Here is an 18,438-nt window from a genome sequence, read left to right as displayed (position 1 = left end):
TAATCCGCTATTCTTGTGTTGACACTTAAGGTTTCTGATCTTCCTTATTTGATGGCACATCTGCTGCCTGTTAAATTTGATCTTTGTACTGTAAGACAGATGATTTTATTCTTAATTTTATATCTCTGGGGAAGCTAAAATATGCCAAATAACTTTGGTATACCTCAAACATAACACCTCAATCTCAAGTTCTGCGAAAAGGGTGGATTTGGTACTCAAGATCCATTGAGGCAAAATTTCTGATGATTTCCTCATTCAGTTTTTTTCAAGGGTTCTGAGTTACTCATTATGAAGACTGCCTGATACTTAAAGACCAAAAACCAAGGCATGTTACACTTAAACAGGTATTTCTATTTGGTTTAAATTTTCATATTTGATATTACAAATAGATAAAAGATTTAAAAAAAAATCACTATAACCACATTTCCAGGGTTGACTGGAATTTTGCAATCTCCTTTGTTCTTGTTTTCTTCAGTATTTTATATCTGGCAAAATATTTACAAGTGAATGGTTTTAAATGCTAAATAAAAAACTAATCCATCTCCAAGTATTGTTATATTACAGTTTTCAATTTCTTGAGAAAACAGATGAAAAACAAAATATTTCTTATTTAAAATGCCATCAATAAATAAACAGATTTTTTACTTTTGTTGTTTTTTTTTTCAAATTACTTTTGTTTACAACAGCTTTGATCTGTTTTCTTTTTCTGTAATTTCTCCTGCAAAGATGTTTTCATACTATACAGGAAAAAGCAACAACGGAAAGCATTTTACTACTTTCAAAACAGGCATCATTATGAAGTGCATTTGCTGTTCCCATTAAATGTTCAAAAACGTTCGTTCTCAGTTGATTTCTCCTTAAATCTTCTTTTGCCTTTTCCAGCAGGTTCACAAGCCTTCTTCAGTAGATCATTTGGGAGCAAAGGCCATCTCTTGCCCTTCATTCTGCTATCCATATAAAAAAGGGGACACATATTATATATAGTATATATATTATTAAGGAATTGGCGATTTAGACTATCAAATAAACTCCTTTTTTTTTCTGGAGACGAAAGATCTGTTTATATCACCCTTAAATAGTTTACCTCTTTTCGGTTCCTTTTGAAAGCCTTTGTTGTGAGTTCCTCCACGCTTGGACTTCAGTTTACATCACAAATTCTTACTTCATAGCACTCAATGGAGTTTAATTTATGTCCTTGGAACAAACAACCACATAGAAGATAAAGGATTACAACGAATGTGGGAGTTTAGATCTAAATTGAACAACGTAAAAAGCAAAGAAACTGTATCATTCCTCATTAATTTCAACAATTTTACCTAAGTTCCATCCTCCAAGGATTTTGATCTGGGCCCAATCTTTCTTGCACTCTGGTCCTTTGGTTCTCCCTGTTTGGGAGCAAAATAATTTTTTTTGGCTTGACGAGGGCAAATAAATATATACATATTTCAAACAGGTTTACGAACATAACGGTAAAAGTTGGGGTTTCTCTTTTTACAAGGGGTGTTCGGTTGTTTTTTTTGCCCAATTAGGTTTATCCTCGCAGTTCCTTTGGCCCTGGAAATAGTGCAAAGAATGAATAAAAAAATTTAATGATAAGGAGAAAAATTGCACTTGGGTCTGGAAAATACTGTGAATTTGCAGGACGCTTAATAAATTACCATCTGTATCTCTAGGGCAATGAATCCTGTTAGCTCTTTAATGGTTTGATCTGAATCTGCTCCAGCTTCTCTGCTTGTTGATTTTTTACTCTGCTGACTCCTCAAGCATTAGATCTTGCTCTTGAGAATGAATCTGTGCATTATTCTTCTTTAACTTTGGGGTTTCCAGGGCTGCTAGCAATAGGCTTCACCGAGGAGGTTTTTTCTTTTAAGGGCTAGCAATAATGTCTCAGGTCAAAGGCAGATAGAACACAACAGAGCCTGAACTGACAGACTTTTCTTAACAACACTCAACTGAGTTTCTTTCTATAGCTCTGGCCTCAAGCAGGTGTGCAGTATGCATTCGAAGCACACGCAACTTACCGGCTTCAGCTTTTTGAGGCTTTTGAGAAGTTCCATTTTTGTTGAATCCTGGTAAAATAGTAAATTATATGATGTAATCTTTTGTAATCTCAAAAAATCACGAATTAAAACCATTTCAGATACTGTTCAAGTTCAAATTCAATTCGGAAAACTTGACCTTGCAAACTGAAAATTCGGATTAAAAAATGAATTAATTACAAGTTATATATCATATTTTTCTGTCCAATCAGTTACCCAGCAAGGCCTAAGAACTGCACAAAAAAGAAATTAAAGAAATGTTATAACAGATTGTTCAGATTTAGAAAAAGCTAATAGTTAAGCTTACTTGTTGTCTCTTGAGTTGTTTGCAATGCTTTTGGTTTCATGGAGGTCAAGCAGGACTTTCTCTAGTCACTTTCGTATTCTTTAGCCTTTTATCTGAAGCCCAGCACCTACGTGAATTAACAGCATCAGTTCCTTTAATGTTTTGTTTCAAACCTGTTGGTTACATGTTACAAAGTTCCCACATAAATGGTCTTCTTTTCTGAACTAACTGCTTCATCCTTCATGCATATTCTTTGATAAATACTTTCTCATTTAGCTCTTCAAAATTGCAGGCAAGCCTCTTTTCACTGGGAAAAAGATAAAAAATGATAAAAATTTCTTGCGGTTGAATGTTATCTTGCTGAATCCGATCTATCATTAATCATCTATATCATTAGGATGAATCCTTTCTGGAAGGATTACTGTATTGAAATATCCCTATAAAACATAAAAGAAGAAAAATACCTTTTTGCATCTCTTGGGCTTGATAAGCTTCTGCTAGAATACGAAGGCTTTCGTGTATGCTGCATCAGTTTCTTACAAAAAAAAAAAAGGTTAAATTGGCAATCCACACCTTATGTCCTGTATACCCTCTCTTACTCGCTACCCTGTCCAAAAAAATAATTTTTATAATAATTTCTTGATTAATTTAGAAGTGTTTTACCTTGAATGCCTCTCACTATTTTCCGCATAACCTATCTGGTGACTGTGTGTCCTCTCTTTTCAGACTTCAACTACAAATTGTAGAAAATTAATTTTAAAATTAATGTTAGCAATGTGTCAACTATTCTCAGCAACCTTAACATATGGCTGACAAATATTATATGGGCAGAAGAAATTTAAAGCACTGTTTTACTTACACAGCTAGCATATTCTTAGACTGACCGCTGACAAAGTGTCTTTCAGTATATTACAACAAGTTCCCTGGGTTGCATGTTTCGTGCATGTTACAAATGTGGAATTTTATAAAACAAAATCATTTGAAGTAAACAAAACAATTTAGATTTTAAAAAAATTCAGAAATTCTGTCAACATTCATCTGGCTTTTAACAGAGCATAGCTTCAATTGGGTGTCTCAGAACATTTTTTCAAAAAAAAACCCTTACTTGTTCCTCAAATCCTCATTTTCACTTATTTGTTCCTCCAGCTTTATGCTGAGATTTTCATTTCCAAACTGTAAAAACAGAACACACATGACAGATAACAATAAATATCAAAGAGTGTTAGAGTATGCTGTTCCTTGATTATCGATAATCTTTGTATGTGGTTAGAGAGGGACAGAAAAAGACAAAGAAAACTTGTCACCGAGTTACACACCTGTAACTCTTGAATGGCTTTGCGCTGAGTTTCTATTGTCCTTTTGTTTTCTTGGAGTCTTCTCTCCTTTTGCACAGTGTCAGAGTCAACTTTGACCTTCCAACACTTCATTTTCTCAACTTCCTCAAAGAGCTTGGAACAAAGCTGTCCAGGATTGCAATTATTCTAGGGAATAGTCACAATGATGGGAAGTAAACTGAGGTACTTTAGAATAAACACATTGCAAAGGCCAAGTATATTCTATTCATGCTTCACATTTGTGTACAATGAAAATATTACCTCGTCTTTTTCCATTGGTGGCACAACTTTCATATTGGGAAAGTCTTTGGAGGAGAGACAATTATGAATTTATAATAACATGTATGATAACTGCCAGTTCTTTGTGTTGAAAGTATGTAGCCAGTGTTGCATAATAGAAAATACCTTGTCTGATTGGTTTAGTTGGTGTGACCAGGCTTGTATTTGGGAAAGGCATGTTTTGTCCTTTGTCAAAACACCTACTGTAACCCTAGGGGAAAACAGCAATTACACTTAGTCATCACAGGCATTAATGATTACTGCCTGTTAGACAACAGCTGCCTCCATTCATTAATGCTTTCAGCTTACAGCATGGAAAACAATGATCACAAGTGCACAAACTGTATGTTTAAAACTTTCACTGCTGATAAAAAGTTGACTAATTATTGTGCTGAACGACTGTGTCAGTGCTGAGCTAGTATTAAAGTGTTTTGGCTTCAGTTCATTAATATATTACTGTTGGTTAACTATTGGCTAATTGAACTTACCTGCTGAAATGTATTCATGAATCACCACAACTCTCAACAATTTCCTGAGGTCTAACAGCACATACCTGTCCGTTATTCAACCTGGGGGGCACCAACAGCTTGAAGTTAAAGCCTTGGTTTCTCTCCATCCTGAAAAGACCAGATAGTTAGATACAGCTGTTATTATCTTATGTTAAGTACAACAGTGGTGGAAGAAGCACACAAACAATTTTTCACATAGGAAAAAGTGGTAGTAGTAGCAGAGTACAAAAATGTCAAACTACTCCATTACAAGGAAACCTTGTCATTCAAAGTCCCACTTAAGTACATAAGTACAGAATATTCCATAAATTATACTTTCTCCACAGTAAAAGTAGTTTGTGTGTTTTTATTATATTTGACTTTACTAGATTGTAAATACTGATGCATCAATGTATAAGCAAATCTCAAATATGAGGGGTTTCTCTAAAATTAAATTGACAGATAATGGCAACTTTTGGCAAGGGTTGTTTTAGTGAAGCCACCTGTGAAGTTTAGAGTGGATATATCTCTGTGGATACATTTAAACAATGACAAGAAGCCCCCAATAGATACTGTTTTAAAGTCATAAAGATTGAGAGCCGTCTGTATAACCTCATTAAACTGCGTTTTATATGCTTATCATACGTTTAAATGCCGTTGGCTAGATTAATTAGCTCGCTAGGGATTCCGTTTATCTTGCAGTTAACCGGTGTTACTTGATGATGTCTTACCTGGCTAGCTAGTTAGCTACATTCAGCTAATCCCAACCAAACAGTAACAAAAACGCAACAAGATATAAAACATTAAGCTTAAAAATTGTCACGGCGTTATTTTGGCAAACAACAGCCGAGTCTTACCTGCCTGTTGCTGGAAAGTTTTGAAATATTTTTTACGACTGGTTAAAACGTTAACTTTTGACGGTTTTAACCTGGGGACGACAAGAGCAACAATTCTCCGGTTCTACAAGTTGTTAACGGTTTATTTCAAAATTTGTTTAACGGTCACGGGAAACATTGCATCAATTATCAGAAACTGGACAGGTAGCCCGCTTCTACCTATTGGGTCCATTTCACTTTATACTTTAGTTAGGCAAATATTGTAGTACATTTGTTTGATATATTTAGTTACTTTTTAGATTAACAATACAAAATATAATATATAAATACATTTTATATTGTATTAAATTATGTCATGATATAAAGTCGCAAGGCTGTCCTAGTAAATATTTCTGAAAATTAATAATTCTATAAGGTTTGCAGGTTCATCAGTGAATCATAAGTTCATAAAGGACTGAGAGTCAGGCCATGCAAGTAGAAAGTGATCAATAAAGCATTACTTAAACATGAAAGGAAAAAAAATATAGAGTTTCCAAAATGATTAGATGGACCCATTTAACACATTCTGTGGCCTATGAACATGACATGTATTATGGAAGGCAGAATGAAATGAAAACACCTGCAATCCTCTCTGTCTCCCTGAAATTCAGTACAGATCTTTTTTTCTTTTAAGTTTCTTAGATGGAGAAAAGCATGACTGAACAAGCTGCGTTGTACAGAACATTGCTTCAAATTTAATTTTGAAGTCTTAGGTTGCAGAGCTAGTATTTTGATCTAGACCAAGTCCAGGATGATGCCCATGCCCTTTCACAGCACTCCAGGCTTGTGCATTAGAGTAACAACCAAAATTGGCATATGTTGTATTTAAAAGTGGAATATGAAGGTGTATCTTCTCATCTTTGTTACAGTATAATTGTTGTTTGTCGTATCTTACATTTTCTTAAATTTATTTATGTGGCAAGATTAAAAAAAAAATTCCTGAGCAATGTTGAAAAGCTACTTATTTCATAAGTAGGCCTTCAGTACCAAGAGAAGGCATGACTCTGCTGGTTGAATGTCATTCTGTTTAATGAGAAATGCAGTATTGCACTGATTTGTGTCTTTGAAACTTGCAACAATGCACAAATGTACAGTTTTAAACATGTTGACATTGCAATGTTCAACCAGTGGAAATGTCAGAGATTATTATAGGCTACCCAATGGCAAGAGCATAATTTGATAAAAATGACTTGATGCTGTGGAAGCATTTGTCTTACAAAACAACAAGTGTCAGTAAATCTAATAATGAACCTCTTTCATCCAATCTGTTTAATAAATGATGCTACAATACAGATGTAGTTACTAAGAAAAATAGTGTTTTCACATCTCTAAAGAACTAATGTTTTTCCTCATTTAATATTTATGTGAAGCATAGAATACAGAGGACTTTTATATTCTTGTCAGTTGACAATTTATTTGATTTTCTGACATGTGTTTCATATACAGTAACTTGTAGTCAGTGACACATCTTTCTATTATCTGAATACACAAAGCTATGCAACAAGTTTTAATGCCCTCATAATTATTGATGATTCCAGTCATCCATCATCAGAAATGGACCAGGACAACACGTTTAAAAGAGAAAAATTAGTGTGAATATATTTGTGGAATATACAAAGTGATAGTAGCACCAAGAGTGTTTTCAAACCCTGAAATACTGCACTGTGCTATCAGGTCCTTGTGAACAAAAAAGGTATTTATACATGTGTTGAGAGATGGTGTGATAAGTGAGTTGAATACTATAATTAAGAACTTTCATAGAGAATGTTTGAATGCAGTCTCTCTTTTAAAAAATAAAACCCTGTACTGCACATGTTCCCTGGTGAAACTAACTTAAATTATCTGATGGCACATTTTTAGAAAGTTAGTATACTATATATATAATGTGCTGCAGTAAAGTTACAGAAGAGTTATGGTGATACCATGTGAGATAAAAAAAAAACAAAACAAAAAAAAAACATAATACCCTAATATATAGTGACATAAAACACTAAGCAAACTTGAATAATCTACCAAACACAGTCCCTATAAGAATGTTAGAGGTATATTATATGGATTGTTCAATAGAGTTTAAAGGCCTTTAATAGGTGTGTTAATATTTTACATTGGATTGCGTACAAGGCTTCAAAAACAGCATATTATGAAACAGCAGAGAAGCCATAAATGAGACAGAAAAAAGTCTATCTGTGCTGTTTCACACATGCATCTGTTTTTCATTTTCAACATAAAACAGAACTAAAATGTAACTTAACATGGTACAGAATATTAGACAGTGTCTTCTGTGCTCCTAGCCTCTGCCACTTCCTTGGCAGCGTTGTCCCTGTTGGACTTTTGTTCTCTACCTCCCACCCTCGCCCTTCTCTCCTCCTCTTTTTTCTCTTTGGCCAGCAGACGGTAGTTGAGTCCCATCCCTGCAAACAGGAAGAAACTGGAGACGATGAGGAGGATCCCGCAGCCCTGGTATGTGTACTTGTAATCATGATAGATGTCTTTGAACTTCCCTGTGAAGACAAAAGGACTCATGCTTCAGATTTTTCAATCATGGCCATCATTCCACTGTGGTTAACAACACATAAATAAAATAATAATAACATTAGTCAACTTAGAAGTTCATATTGTGGGTGATGTACTCACCGAGCAAAGGGGGCCCCAACAATACAGGACCACACTCCACAATAGTGACCAGCCCAACAGCACTGGAGAAGCGTTGAGCTCCCACCAGATCCATCAAGGTCTCAAAAAGCACTGAGCTTAGCCAGCCAAATGCAAACCCAAAGAAGATGGCATAAATAACAAAGCCTTTGTAGTCTACCGACATTGGAGCGAGAACATGGCACACACCGTTGTACAACACAGAGGCAGCAAAGAAGTACTGTATTCTGGGCCGCACCCATTTGGTGTTAGCCACAATGCCCATAGAGGGCCGGGCAACCATGTCAACAAAAGCCAGCACAGACAATAAGAAAGCTGCCTTTTCTTTAGGGATATCTTTGCTCTTTGCAAAATTACTGAGGAACACCAGTGGTGCAAAGAGGCCAAAAAACATGATAACATTGCCAAAAATATAAAGCAAAAAGCCACGGTGCTTGAACAAAGAGAGGTCAATGAAGCTGTTAATGGTCTGCAATACAGTCCTCCTCTCTGTGGGCTTCTCGGCAGGTTTGGGTTTTGGTCCTATAGGCCGCATGAGGGAACCAGCGACACAGCAATTGAAAAGCAGGCCACCGAGAATCAGGAAACTTCCTCTCCAGCCAAACTGGTCAAAGAGCCAGGTGTTTATAGGAGCCATGGTGGAGAGAAAGACGGGGCTGCCAGCCATGGCAATCCCATTAGCAATAGGTCGCTTCTTGTAGAAATACTTTCCAATCATGGTGAGGGCTGGATTGAGGTTGAACGCCAATCCCAACCCTAAAAGAATCAATTCAAAATAATTGTGTTAATGTTAAATATATGAGCTTAAGAATAAGGATTTAAGCATAACACATTTGGAGGTTTTTTGGTATTTCTTGGTGTTTTTATTTTCTAAGAACACAAGATGGCAACAGTGCACAGGAAAAAATGGGTGAGTCATGACCAAACTTAAGAATATAGAAAGTTAAAATTAGTTACCTCCCACCACACCAATACAAAAGTACAGTGCTTCAACAGTATTGCAGAAAGAGGCAGCAATAAGGCCCAATCCAGACAGGCATCCTCCTGCCATCATAACAGGACGACTTCCATATTTATTAACCAGGATGCTACTGATAGGACCTGAAGAGAAAAAAACAATGCAACAACAGACACATACATATTAACAGAGATATGAGATATGGTGATTTCTATTCAGTCAATGCACAGTTGTATATTTAACCACCAGAGGGCTCTGGTGCCACAGCTGTGGCTCAGCAAATTCAAACAACTTCTGCAATCATTTTTGTCAGTGCTGCACTGCAGTAGATGTGTTCATGCCATTAATAATGCGATCTGTCAGAAAAACCATGAAAGTTGTAATTAAATAATCATTTATTTGGTTCAGAGATTCATAAAAATTGACAGAGGAATAATTTGTTTGTGAATTTTATTAAATGGACTCTAAATGCATTTGAAATGAATATTGGAAGCACCTCAGTTCAGACAAGTGGGTTGTGGTATTAATGTGTGTGTGCTTTGTGGAGTGAGGCATAGGGGTTAATATAACAACTGAAATCTTTTCTACAGTTTTTTTTTTTTTTGCATTTGTGGCACCTGGTACACTACTTCCAAAGAAAGAGTGACTGAACCAGGCAGCAGTAAATCAACTTATTAATATGCATGCACCTTGGATTCAACGTCAATTCAAGAAAATCACTATGTACTTGTAAACAAATGCCTAAAATGCAAGGAGGGTTCAGGTTGCAAAACACCATCTCTATCTACGGCTTATAACAACCGGCCCAAATGAGTATGAGGATCCACATGGAAGACACTTCTGCCTCCCTGCCAAATCTCTGCACTACCCAATGAAGCTAAATAGAAACTGACAGTTTTTGTTTAGAGGTTGTCCAGACTCATTTGCCAGCACGGTGCAAGACAAAGGGTTTTTAAATTGTAATACAGGGAGTCTCCACACTAACAATGAGTTCTTTCCTTCCGCCTTGCAGGGAGAGTTGCTTAGGATAGAAAAGGTTGGAGACAAACCAATGTAGAATATTATGAATGTAATGAATCAAAAATTGAAGGAGTACAGAGGTACGCAACAGTAGGTTGTTAATGAACTTCCCCTGCTGGTGTGCTCAGAATGTTTAACATACAGACAGAAACAGAGTCGGCTGTCATCTACTCACAGCACTAACAAACACTTTTTTCACTTACTTTCAATTATCATCCATTCATCTGTGTATACTTACATCTAAACATTTGAATTAATGTTACACCTGAACATTGAGAGATACTGAGTCCCCCATGGCTCATAACTTGTTAGGAGAGGTGCATGTCACCTTTACAGCCATGAAAAAGGGGTGATAAACCCACACAAGCTAAAATCCATTATGTGCTGCCTTTGATAAGAAATATTACATAACACAAAGCAAAATGAAAGACAAATTCACAGTATAACTCAGTAACCTTTAACCACTTCTTCTACTCTGCACACACCCTGCACCTACTTGTTAAGGGAATGTGATGCTGAACAATAAGCAGCATTGATTCCTTTACAGGGAACATGGTGCTTCTGTTGTACAGTAATGAGGGCTTAACTTAGACGTGATGTTTTGCTTGCCTTTTACATGTAGTACTGAGATATATGGAAACGAATCTACTTGTACAGGATATATGTAGAAAAAATATAATATGAATAGTAAGTTTTGATGTAAAATGTTCACCACTATGCAATGGATCCAATGCTAGCCTGGAAAGAAAATACTCTTATTCGATTGCTTGCATCTCATGGCAGAACAGAAGATTCAATATGAAGTGTTTTTATATGGTGTTATAGTTTCCACCTCACATCAGTTTGGCACACTAAAGCAACTTTCCTGAAACTTCCCTGAGATTATAAAAAGATGCCTGTGTCATCATTTTTCCAGTTTATCACACATTAGAGTAAAGAGAAGTGCAGTGTTATGATTTCAAAGCAGACGGTCTTGAGGGACAAGGAGAGCTGCTTTGAACTCTGTTCTCTCCGTGTTGAATATCACGCACAAGAATAGAGCCTTATCATCTGCTGACTGGCCAGACCTGTGTGACATCACCCAGAGTCTCAGTCATTTCATCAGCACAGGAACACAACCAAACCCCTGGTGGTCTTTCACTCTCAAAGCACAGGGGAAAACAATCAGTGGGTATACAGGGCTAAAACCCGTTCATGTGCTCCAGACATATAATGTTTCACTTTTATAAACATGTCAGTAAAGGAGTTACAGCATTGTTTTATCTAAGTATGAAACGTTTGATTTAAGATGCACTATAATTCTGAGAATCTGTGGCCTCTTAGTGGACAAACCAAGGCTGACAGGCTGCACTGTACAAGTCTGTATCAGAGCAAAAAGCTTCGCCTTTTGGATTGGCTTTAACTGAAAACTGCAAGAATAAATATTTTACAGTTGTGTTAAAAGCCAGAAACTGATTAAATCTATAAATCTTCTTGGCAGGTTGTGTTTTGGATGGTAGCTCACCTCCGCCGTACATGACTGCTAACATGATGGAGGAGATCCAGGACACCTGGCTGCTGGTCACATTGAAGATCACCTCAATCTCTTTGAAGAAGACTGTGATGGACTTCGGAAATGCATAAGAGAAGCCAATAGAGATGAAAGCCCCAACCACCACCATCCATCCCCAGCCACCTTCAGGTGGTGTGTAGCCTTGAGGACCACCGACAGCAGGTGCCATGTTTGCTCACAAAACTCCTCTTCAACTTGAAGACGTTTTACGAATATGAGGACCTGTTCAGAAGAGAACAAAGCAGCACAGAAAATTTCATTAGCTGTTGGTATGTAAGACTATTCCTGGTTCTTTCAAATTTCTGTTTTCTATTTATGAGCTGGAATAACCAAAGAGAACATGTTATTATTGTTGAAAATAGTTACTGTAGGCTCTAAGGCTATGGATGTTTTTGAAGGCCCGCCACCCCAGTTGGACAGAACAGATGATTATGTTTTAAAATGGGGGAGCAAACTTTGAAAGACAGATAATTTGTGTGTGTGTGTGTGTGTGTGTGTGTGTGTGTGTGGGGAGGGCTTTCTCTTTAAAACAGATTTCCTGCATTTTTACACCACTTCACCTCTTGGATTATGTCAAGAGACAACCACCTGCGCTAGTCTAATCAGTTAGACTGAGGTGCTATAAAAACCAAGAATTCATCAAGAACAGTTTATGAATGGTGGAACAGGACAGGAAATGATTATGAGAAGAATGTCTGTTTCATGTTTGAAATTATTTTTAGAAAAACATCATGGAGTCTAAAGTCTGGTAGTAGGTTGCAGGCTACTAGACCGCCCTCAACTATGTTAAACCTGAAGGTTGCTATTCTCAATACTCACAAGGCCATCGCCAAAGTCTAACAGCGACAACAAAGTACAAACAATAAATTAAATGGTTTCACAACAACTATCCAATGCCACCTGTTTATTTTACACACACAGGTTCTAGTGGGAGCTATTCTCATAGCACCACTAGCTGGTGTAGTTGTAATGTTGCACAAGAATGAATAATCACAACTTCAATAGCAGATCAATTGAACCTACATTATCTCAAATCAGGGACTATTGTAATGTACACAACTGTGCTCTGATGTTCAGACTTTGTCTGTGCACACAAAGCCTGTTTAACACATAATTATATTTCAGAGTAGCTCTGAGGCTTTCTTTTTCTTTAATTATGTTCCCTAAAATGTACAATTATATCACTAGATTTTAGTATTGAGGTACAACTGCATTCTTGATTTTTGCAAAGGCATACTAACCTAAAAACATGTCTAGTTCACCAAGGCAATACAGCTTAGTAAATACATATAAAATGTTAGCCAACTCAGGAATGAACTTTTGAAAACTTACAGAGAAAAATGATTAGAGACCGTACCTGCTCACTGATGCATTTGATAACGTGAGCGTCTGATGACCTCTGATCATTGATACCAGTAATTGATAAAGCTGGATGTTAACATTGGTTTGGTGTAGAAATCGCCTCCAATCTTTCTCTTCTAGAGAATTACATATCAAGAACCGTATGCTATAAGGTTGACAGGAAAATTAAAAAAAAAATACAATATGATGATATCATTTTGAAGGAGACTGAGTTCAGCTCTGGCCCAATTTGACCCCTGCTTATAAAGCATTTCATCAACCATGATCTAATTTGTCATTAACAAGAGGATTTAAAGAGTAAATGTAAACTAGTTTTATGACCATTTTAATATGGAATCAAGACTTGATACAGATTTCAAAAAATAAACAGGCAGTTTGAATATTTTCTGTTGCGAAAGTGTTCTAACATTGTTACTACATATCACCTTATCACTTGCAAGTTCACCTTTCAACAATGGTAAAGACTACATGAAATATGGCTGTGATGTATGTTTTAAAAATCTGTTTGTCAAACTGACTTTCTTACTCTACTTTTTATGCAGGTTTTACTTCATTTTAAACCATTTATGATGGTGGGAATGTGGGAAGATGCAGTTGAACTGTTGCTGAAGGTTTTCAGTTGCAAATTTGATACAGCACTGTTCAGAGGCGTTGATGTCAAATGTTTCAAAGCTGTGGATAAAACACTGTGTGCACGTCAAACAGAAAATAGAAGAAGCAAAACACACAAAATTGCTACTGCAAAAGTGCAAACCTTTTCACCCTTTAATTATACAATTATAGCCATGTTTCATATCTTTTTAACAACCAGTAAGTGCTTTTCACATCTGAAGTGTTTATGCTTTCTCTAACTCAATAACAGTTTAAGATTAACGGTTCCATTTCCTGCCTTGCTTTGCTTTGAATTGCTCTCTGCATGTATTCACTGAGCTCCCACCCGCTGATCTTCCACAGTCTCACTTTAGAGGTGATGAATAAGAGTCCATCTGCAGAGTCAAACAACTTACTGTATTGTTTACACAGGGGAGAATATCTGCAGAGATCATCGATCAGACTGTGAATACAGGTTGAATTTACACTGCTCAATAGCTCAGGGCTATGCTCGGTAGTGGGTGGTGATATAGTGTTTTTCAGCCAAGGAGGACTTGATTTGGTTGATGAATTGGTTTAGTGCTCTGAAAACTTATTGGATAAGCCAGTTGTGTGCAGCGAGTAGTGAATATTTAATGTGTTAAAGAACTTTTGTTATTGAGCTGGGATTTTAGCTGCTGCTGTGCAGCTGTAAATGTGCCTCCTGCATTATTCTACAGATGCAATATGTAATGGAAATAAGAACTTTTGTCTCTTTTTTCATTTATTCTGACATTATGAGTCACTTGGAATAATTAGATAGTAACCGCTTGGCTGCAACAAATTATATTTGCATATGCAAAACACATAAAGTGAACATATGTGAGCATAAAGTGCTGTGTGTTTTATACATCGGATGACCAAGGATTTCTCAGCATGTAATACTATGAGTAAAGTTGAACAGTGACAGAATGGTGTCCGCTGTTTTTAAGCTTTTAGTTTCACACAGTCATCAGGATGAGGTAGAGATGTTGGGAACAACAGGTTGTCATGTCGCTGGTTAGTAACATATTGGTGGAACAGGCCTACACAATGGTGATTTTTGAGGCACGTCATCACATGTCAACACTCACAGCACTACATGTACAACGCAAGGTCTTCAGAGTTTTTTAGAGCACCATTTACACCCATAATGGCAAACAGAATAATTCACTATTTTGGGAAAATAATTAGCTAGCTCAGTATTAATCTGAGCATTAAGTACAAGGCTGTGTAGTTAACTTAGCTGAGCATAAAGACCGGAGAAACAGCTAGCCTAGCTCTGTAAAAGTTAAATATCACAACATACTTATATATCTATTTAGTTCACCAGTATGTAAACAGGGATGGGATGTAAAAGTTAGTCAGCTGTTCCCCTATACGCACAGTGTTTATACTAAGCTAAGATAAACACAGCTCCATATTTACAGATCTCATCTCACTTTTGACAAGAAATTTCCAATAATTAATTTTGTTATAAATAGTTCTCCTTTTTCATTAATGTGTCTAGTTTTATAATACTTGTTTTAACTCTTAACTCCTTTTGATTCTTATTAGATGTTAAATATTTGTATTCAACTTTATTAGGTTGGTTAGATTTATCTTTTCTGCCAGTATCATAATCACTGCGGCCCAGACGGTGGCTGCAATGCTGCACTACAGTCTTACAAATCACCAATGTCTAGGCTGGAGACACCATTAGCCTAATTGATGTTACTTGGCAATCAGCTTGCACACACAAAGGATTTGTTGTTTCTCTACTTTCTGATTTTTGGAGTTCATTCTTCTTGAATATTGGAGGATTGTTTTTGCCGTTGCTACTTTTAAATGATACCAGTGTTGTTAAATGTGGGCTACATTCAAGTGCGAATGTGATATTTGTCCTGTGGTGGTTTAGTATAACAGTTATGAACTTGTAGCCACCTTTGATAAATAGAAGAGCTGAATGTTCTGGATTTCACTTCACACCTGTCACAGTTTCCACTTTCAAAATGGAAGGTCTGCATAATTGCAAGAAAGGTCGGTTGAAAGATTTTCACTGTCTTAAAATAGTCACCACACATCCACAAGGCGGCCTCTCAAATAGGACAGTATGCTGGGGAAATGTTCTGTGCTGGCAGCAGAGAAAAGCATTGACAGTATTTTTAAAGAATGAAAAATTCAGAGGGTGACATTAGATGATGAATAGAGGAACGAGTTAAGACAGACAGGACTCCAGATAAAATGACAGAAGTGCAGAAGTAATGAATAAAACAGATAATTTCATACTGAGGATTGATCGCTTGGCTCGAAAATGGAGAGAACAGAATCAAAAAATTCAGTGAAAAGTGCAGAGCTGATTCATTTAAGCCAGGTAGGAGAATGACATAAGTAGTCAAATGGGCAGAGGCACCAATACTGACCCCCCCCCCCACACACACACACACACACACTGTAAAGGGCTAAATAAAACAATCGAAGTGGGCGGCCTCAAAGCGCCACTTGACAGCACACAGATACCAGCACAAAGCAGGGTGGCTCAGCAGAGGGACAACAGGATTTAAAGTCAATGCATAAAGAATATAAGGTTGAATCGTCCTCTGAATTAATTTGACTAAATGTGGGTAACTTAGTAGCAGCGCTGGGTTTGGTTTGTGAAGCAGTGGAACAATGTTGACGTGACCAACATTAGTAGAGGAATAACTGAGGCAAAACACATGGTCATATAGAAATGTTATTCATATGCTGCATTCAAGGGCACCATTTCTTCTCTGCTAGAAGAGTGTCGGGCCAAACTTTCTTCTACGTTAATTAAATTCAGATTCTTTTTTTAATCTATTCATTTATTTATCTACCTTTTTTATTAATAGATTGGTTAGATTCACAACATTCGAATGTTGAATGAATATGAAATCTTACATCTTCAGCTAATTTTTTTTTCTTTTTTTTTTTTTTTTTTAGTTTTTGTGCTTCTGGCAAAGGAGTTTTCATTCTTGCTCTGGGCCTCTAATGACCTCAGGTTTGTAATACCACTTACTAGATCTAGTGAATTTGTCTGATAAATTATAGATTAAAATAGTGTATTTAATATTTGCTCAGGGAAATTGCATACTCACATAATAAGCATCGAAAAACCAATACATCTTTCATGAACACCCATCTGAAAATAGAGTACTTGTGCAAGTAATTAGTTTTAAAGTGATGTCTGGCAAATGTTGAATGTGCGTAGTGTCTTTGTCAAGTATCTTACCTTGGCAGGAGCTCTCGAACAAGGCCAGATGAGCTCTGCAGATAAACAGCAGTTTCTGAGGCACGTTAACACACTGCAGACATCATTGAATAGGACAGAGTCTCTCAATATGTATGAAATAAAAAAATAAAAAAAATCACTGCATGTGTTTCACAGACACTCCAGGAGTGATCTGTGGGTCTACATCCACTGTGACAGTCCACAAGTTGCCAGTGGCGCCTCAGCCTCAGACTTCATCTGTTTCCAGTGACTAAAGTGAAGTTGAAAAGTCGAGTTCATTCAGTGCCCAGATCAAACTGCTGGACGACTCAACACTATAGTGCTAAATGGTGAGGTCAGTCAAGTTCTTATTGGCTGTGGGAGGCTTAGTGCCGTGCCCCTACAACACTTTCTCCACCCCTCTGTCATGTGCTGTGCTCACACACAAGGTTAGAGTTCCACTGCAGGGCCCTATAGTATGTGGGACCTAAAAGGATATCAAATAATATCTGCACTCTAAGAGATAAGATGCTTTCTGAGATGCTGATATCCTGTATTAGCTGATTTATCTGTGTTATTCAATTGAATATTGAAGTTGCAGCTATAAGGAATCCGGTTTACTTTAAACAACAGGCATTGTCCACTTCAACAACCTGGAAGAAAGATTTTTGAAGCTTTCAGGGGTCAGTCCCGGTTGAGCCTTTCTCCTAAACTCCCCGAGGAGCTATAAATGACTCTGTGTAAAGGCTTGGGACAGGAAAGGTCTGAGTACAGGAGGTTATTGAAACAGTGTGTACTTGCAAAGTGCCTTCAAACTCTTGACATGCTTGATACATTATTTCTCTTTGTTAAGCTGTTTTATGTTGTTCCCCTCATTTTTTCACTCCAATAAGAACTTATATTGCTTCTCAAACTGAGGATGTAATAGAGCAACACCTACAATTCATTGTTTTCTCCCGGGCTTGCATTTATTCACAAGTGTGAAGAATGGAAATGGATTTGGGAAAAGAAAAAGTCACTCAAACACACACACACACGCATGCATACAACCTACAATTTTCCAAAAACTATGAATACATGCTTTAAAATTCGAAACATATATTTTGTTAAGCCTCTAAGTGCATCCTATTAATATTATTTTATCTAATATTATTTTATTTGGGATGTCAGTGTTGGTCTGGGGTTCTGTTGGTCCACCACTTTGGTTCAGACTGAAACCTCTCAACAACTACTGGATGGCTTGGATTGTACAGGCATTTGCGGTCCCCAGAGGATGAATCCTAATGGCCTTGGTGATGATATGGGTTGCCATTAAAATGTTCCACAGATATTCAAAGTCTGTGGAAGATAAACTCCAGTTACTTTGAGGATTCTCTGACTTTTCCTGTAGTGCCACAATCAGATCAAATACTTCACATATTCAGTGAAATATCTCAATATCTACAAGATAGATTGGCACAAAATTTCGTTCAGACATTTATGATTCCAAGACGATTTAATCTAATGACTTTTCCTGTAGTACCACCATGAGGTTCACATTGTTATTAGACTATCTTAACTATTGGATGGATTGCTGTGAAATTTGGTACAGACATTCATGGTTCCCAGGAGGATGAATTGGAATAACTTTGATCCATTTATTTAGCAGCTTTCTAGTTCAGACATCACAAAGTGCGGCACAGTTTAAGATTAATAGATTAATAGGTAAAACTCTACTCAAAGGCAAGTCTAATAGGATAGGTTGTGACCTGCTTTTAAAGGTGACCACAGATCTTA

General features: G+C 36.9%; 1 protein-coding gene across 1 annotated transcript; it reads right to left on the bottom strand.

Moving 5' to 3' along the window:
- Positions 1–6,365: 6,365 nt before the first annotated feature.
- slc16a1 (solute carrier family 16 member 1) lies at positions 6,366–17,014 on the bottom strand. The gene is made up of 5 exons (XM_022742184.1): positions 16,684–17,014; positions 11,436–11,705; positions 8,911–9,054; positions 7,936–8,709; positions 6,366–7,802 (listed from the first exon to the last, which is right to left on the bottom strand). The coding sequence occupies exons 2-5, from the start codon at positions 11,650–11,652 to the stop codon at positions 7,567–7,569; spliced, it is 1,371 nt and encodes a 456-aa protein (XP_022597905.1). The 5' UTR covers positions 11,653–11,705; positions 16,684–17,014; the 3' UTR covers positions 6,366–7,566.
- Between the last annotated feature and the right edge of the window lie 1,424 nt (positions 17,015–18,438).

Source organism: Seriola dumerili, unplaced genomic scaffold (assembly GCF_002260705.1).
Source record: "Seriola dumerili isolate Sdu_G_001 unplaced genomic scaffold, Sdu_1.0 BDQW01000066.1, whole genome shotgun sequence".
In the NCBI taxonomy this organism is placed as follows: Eukaryota; Metazoa; Chordata; class Actinopteri; order Carangiformes; family Carangidae; genus Seriola; species Seriola dumerili.
The sequence above is the reverse complement of the archived record's forward strand: the minus strand, read 5'-3'. Positions and strand labels throughout refer to the sequence as shown.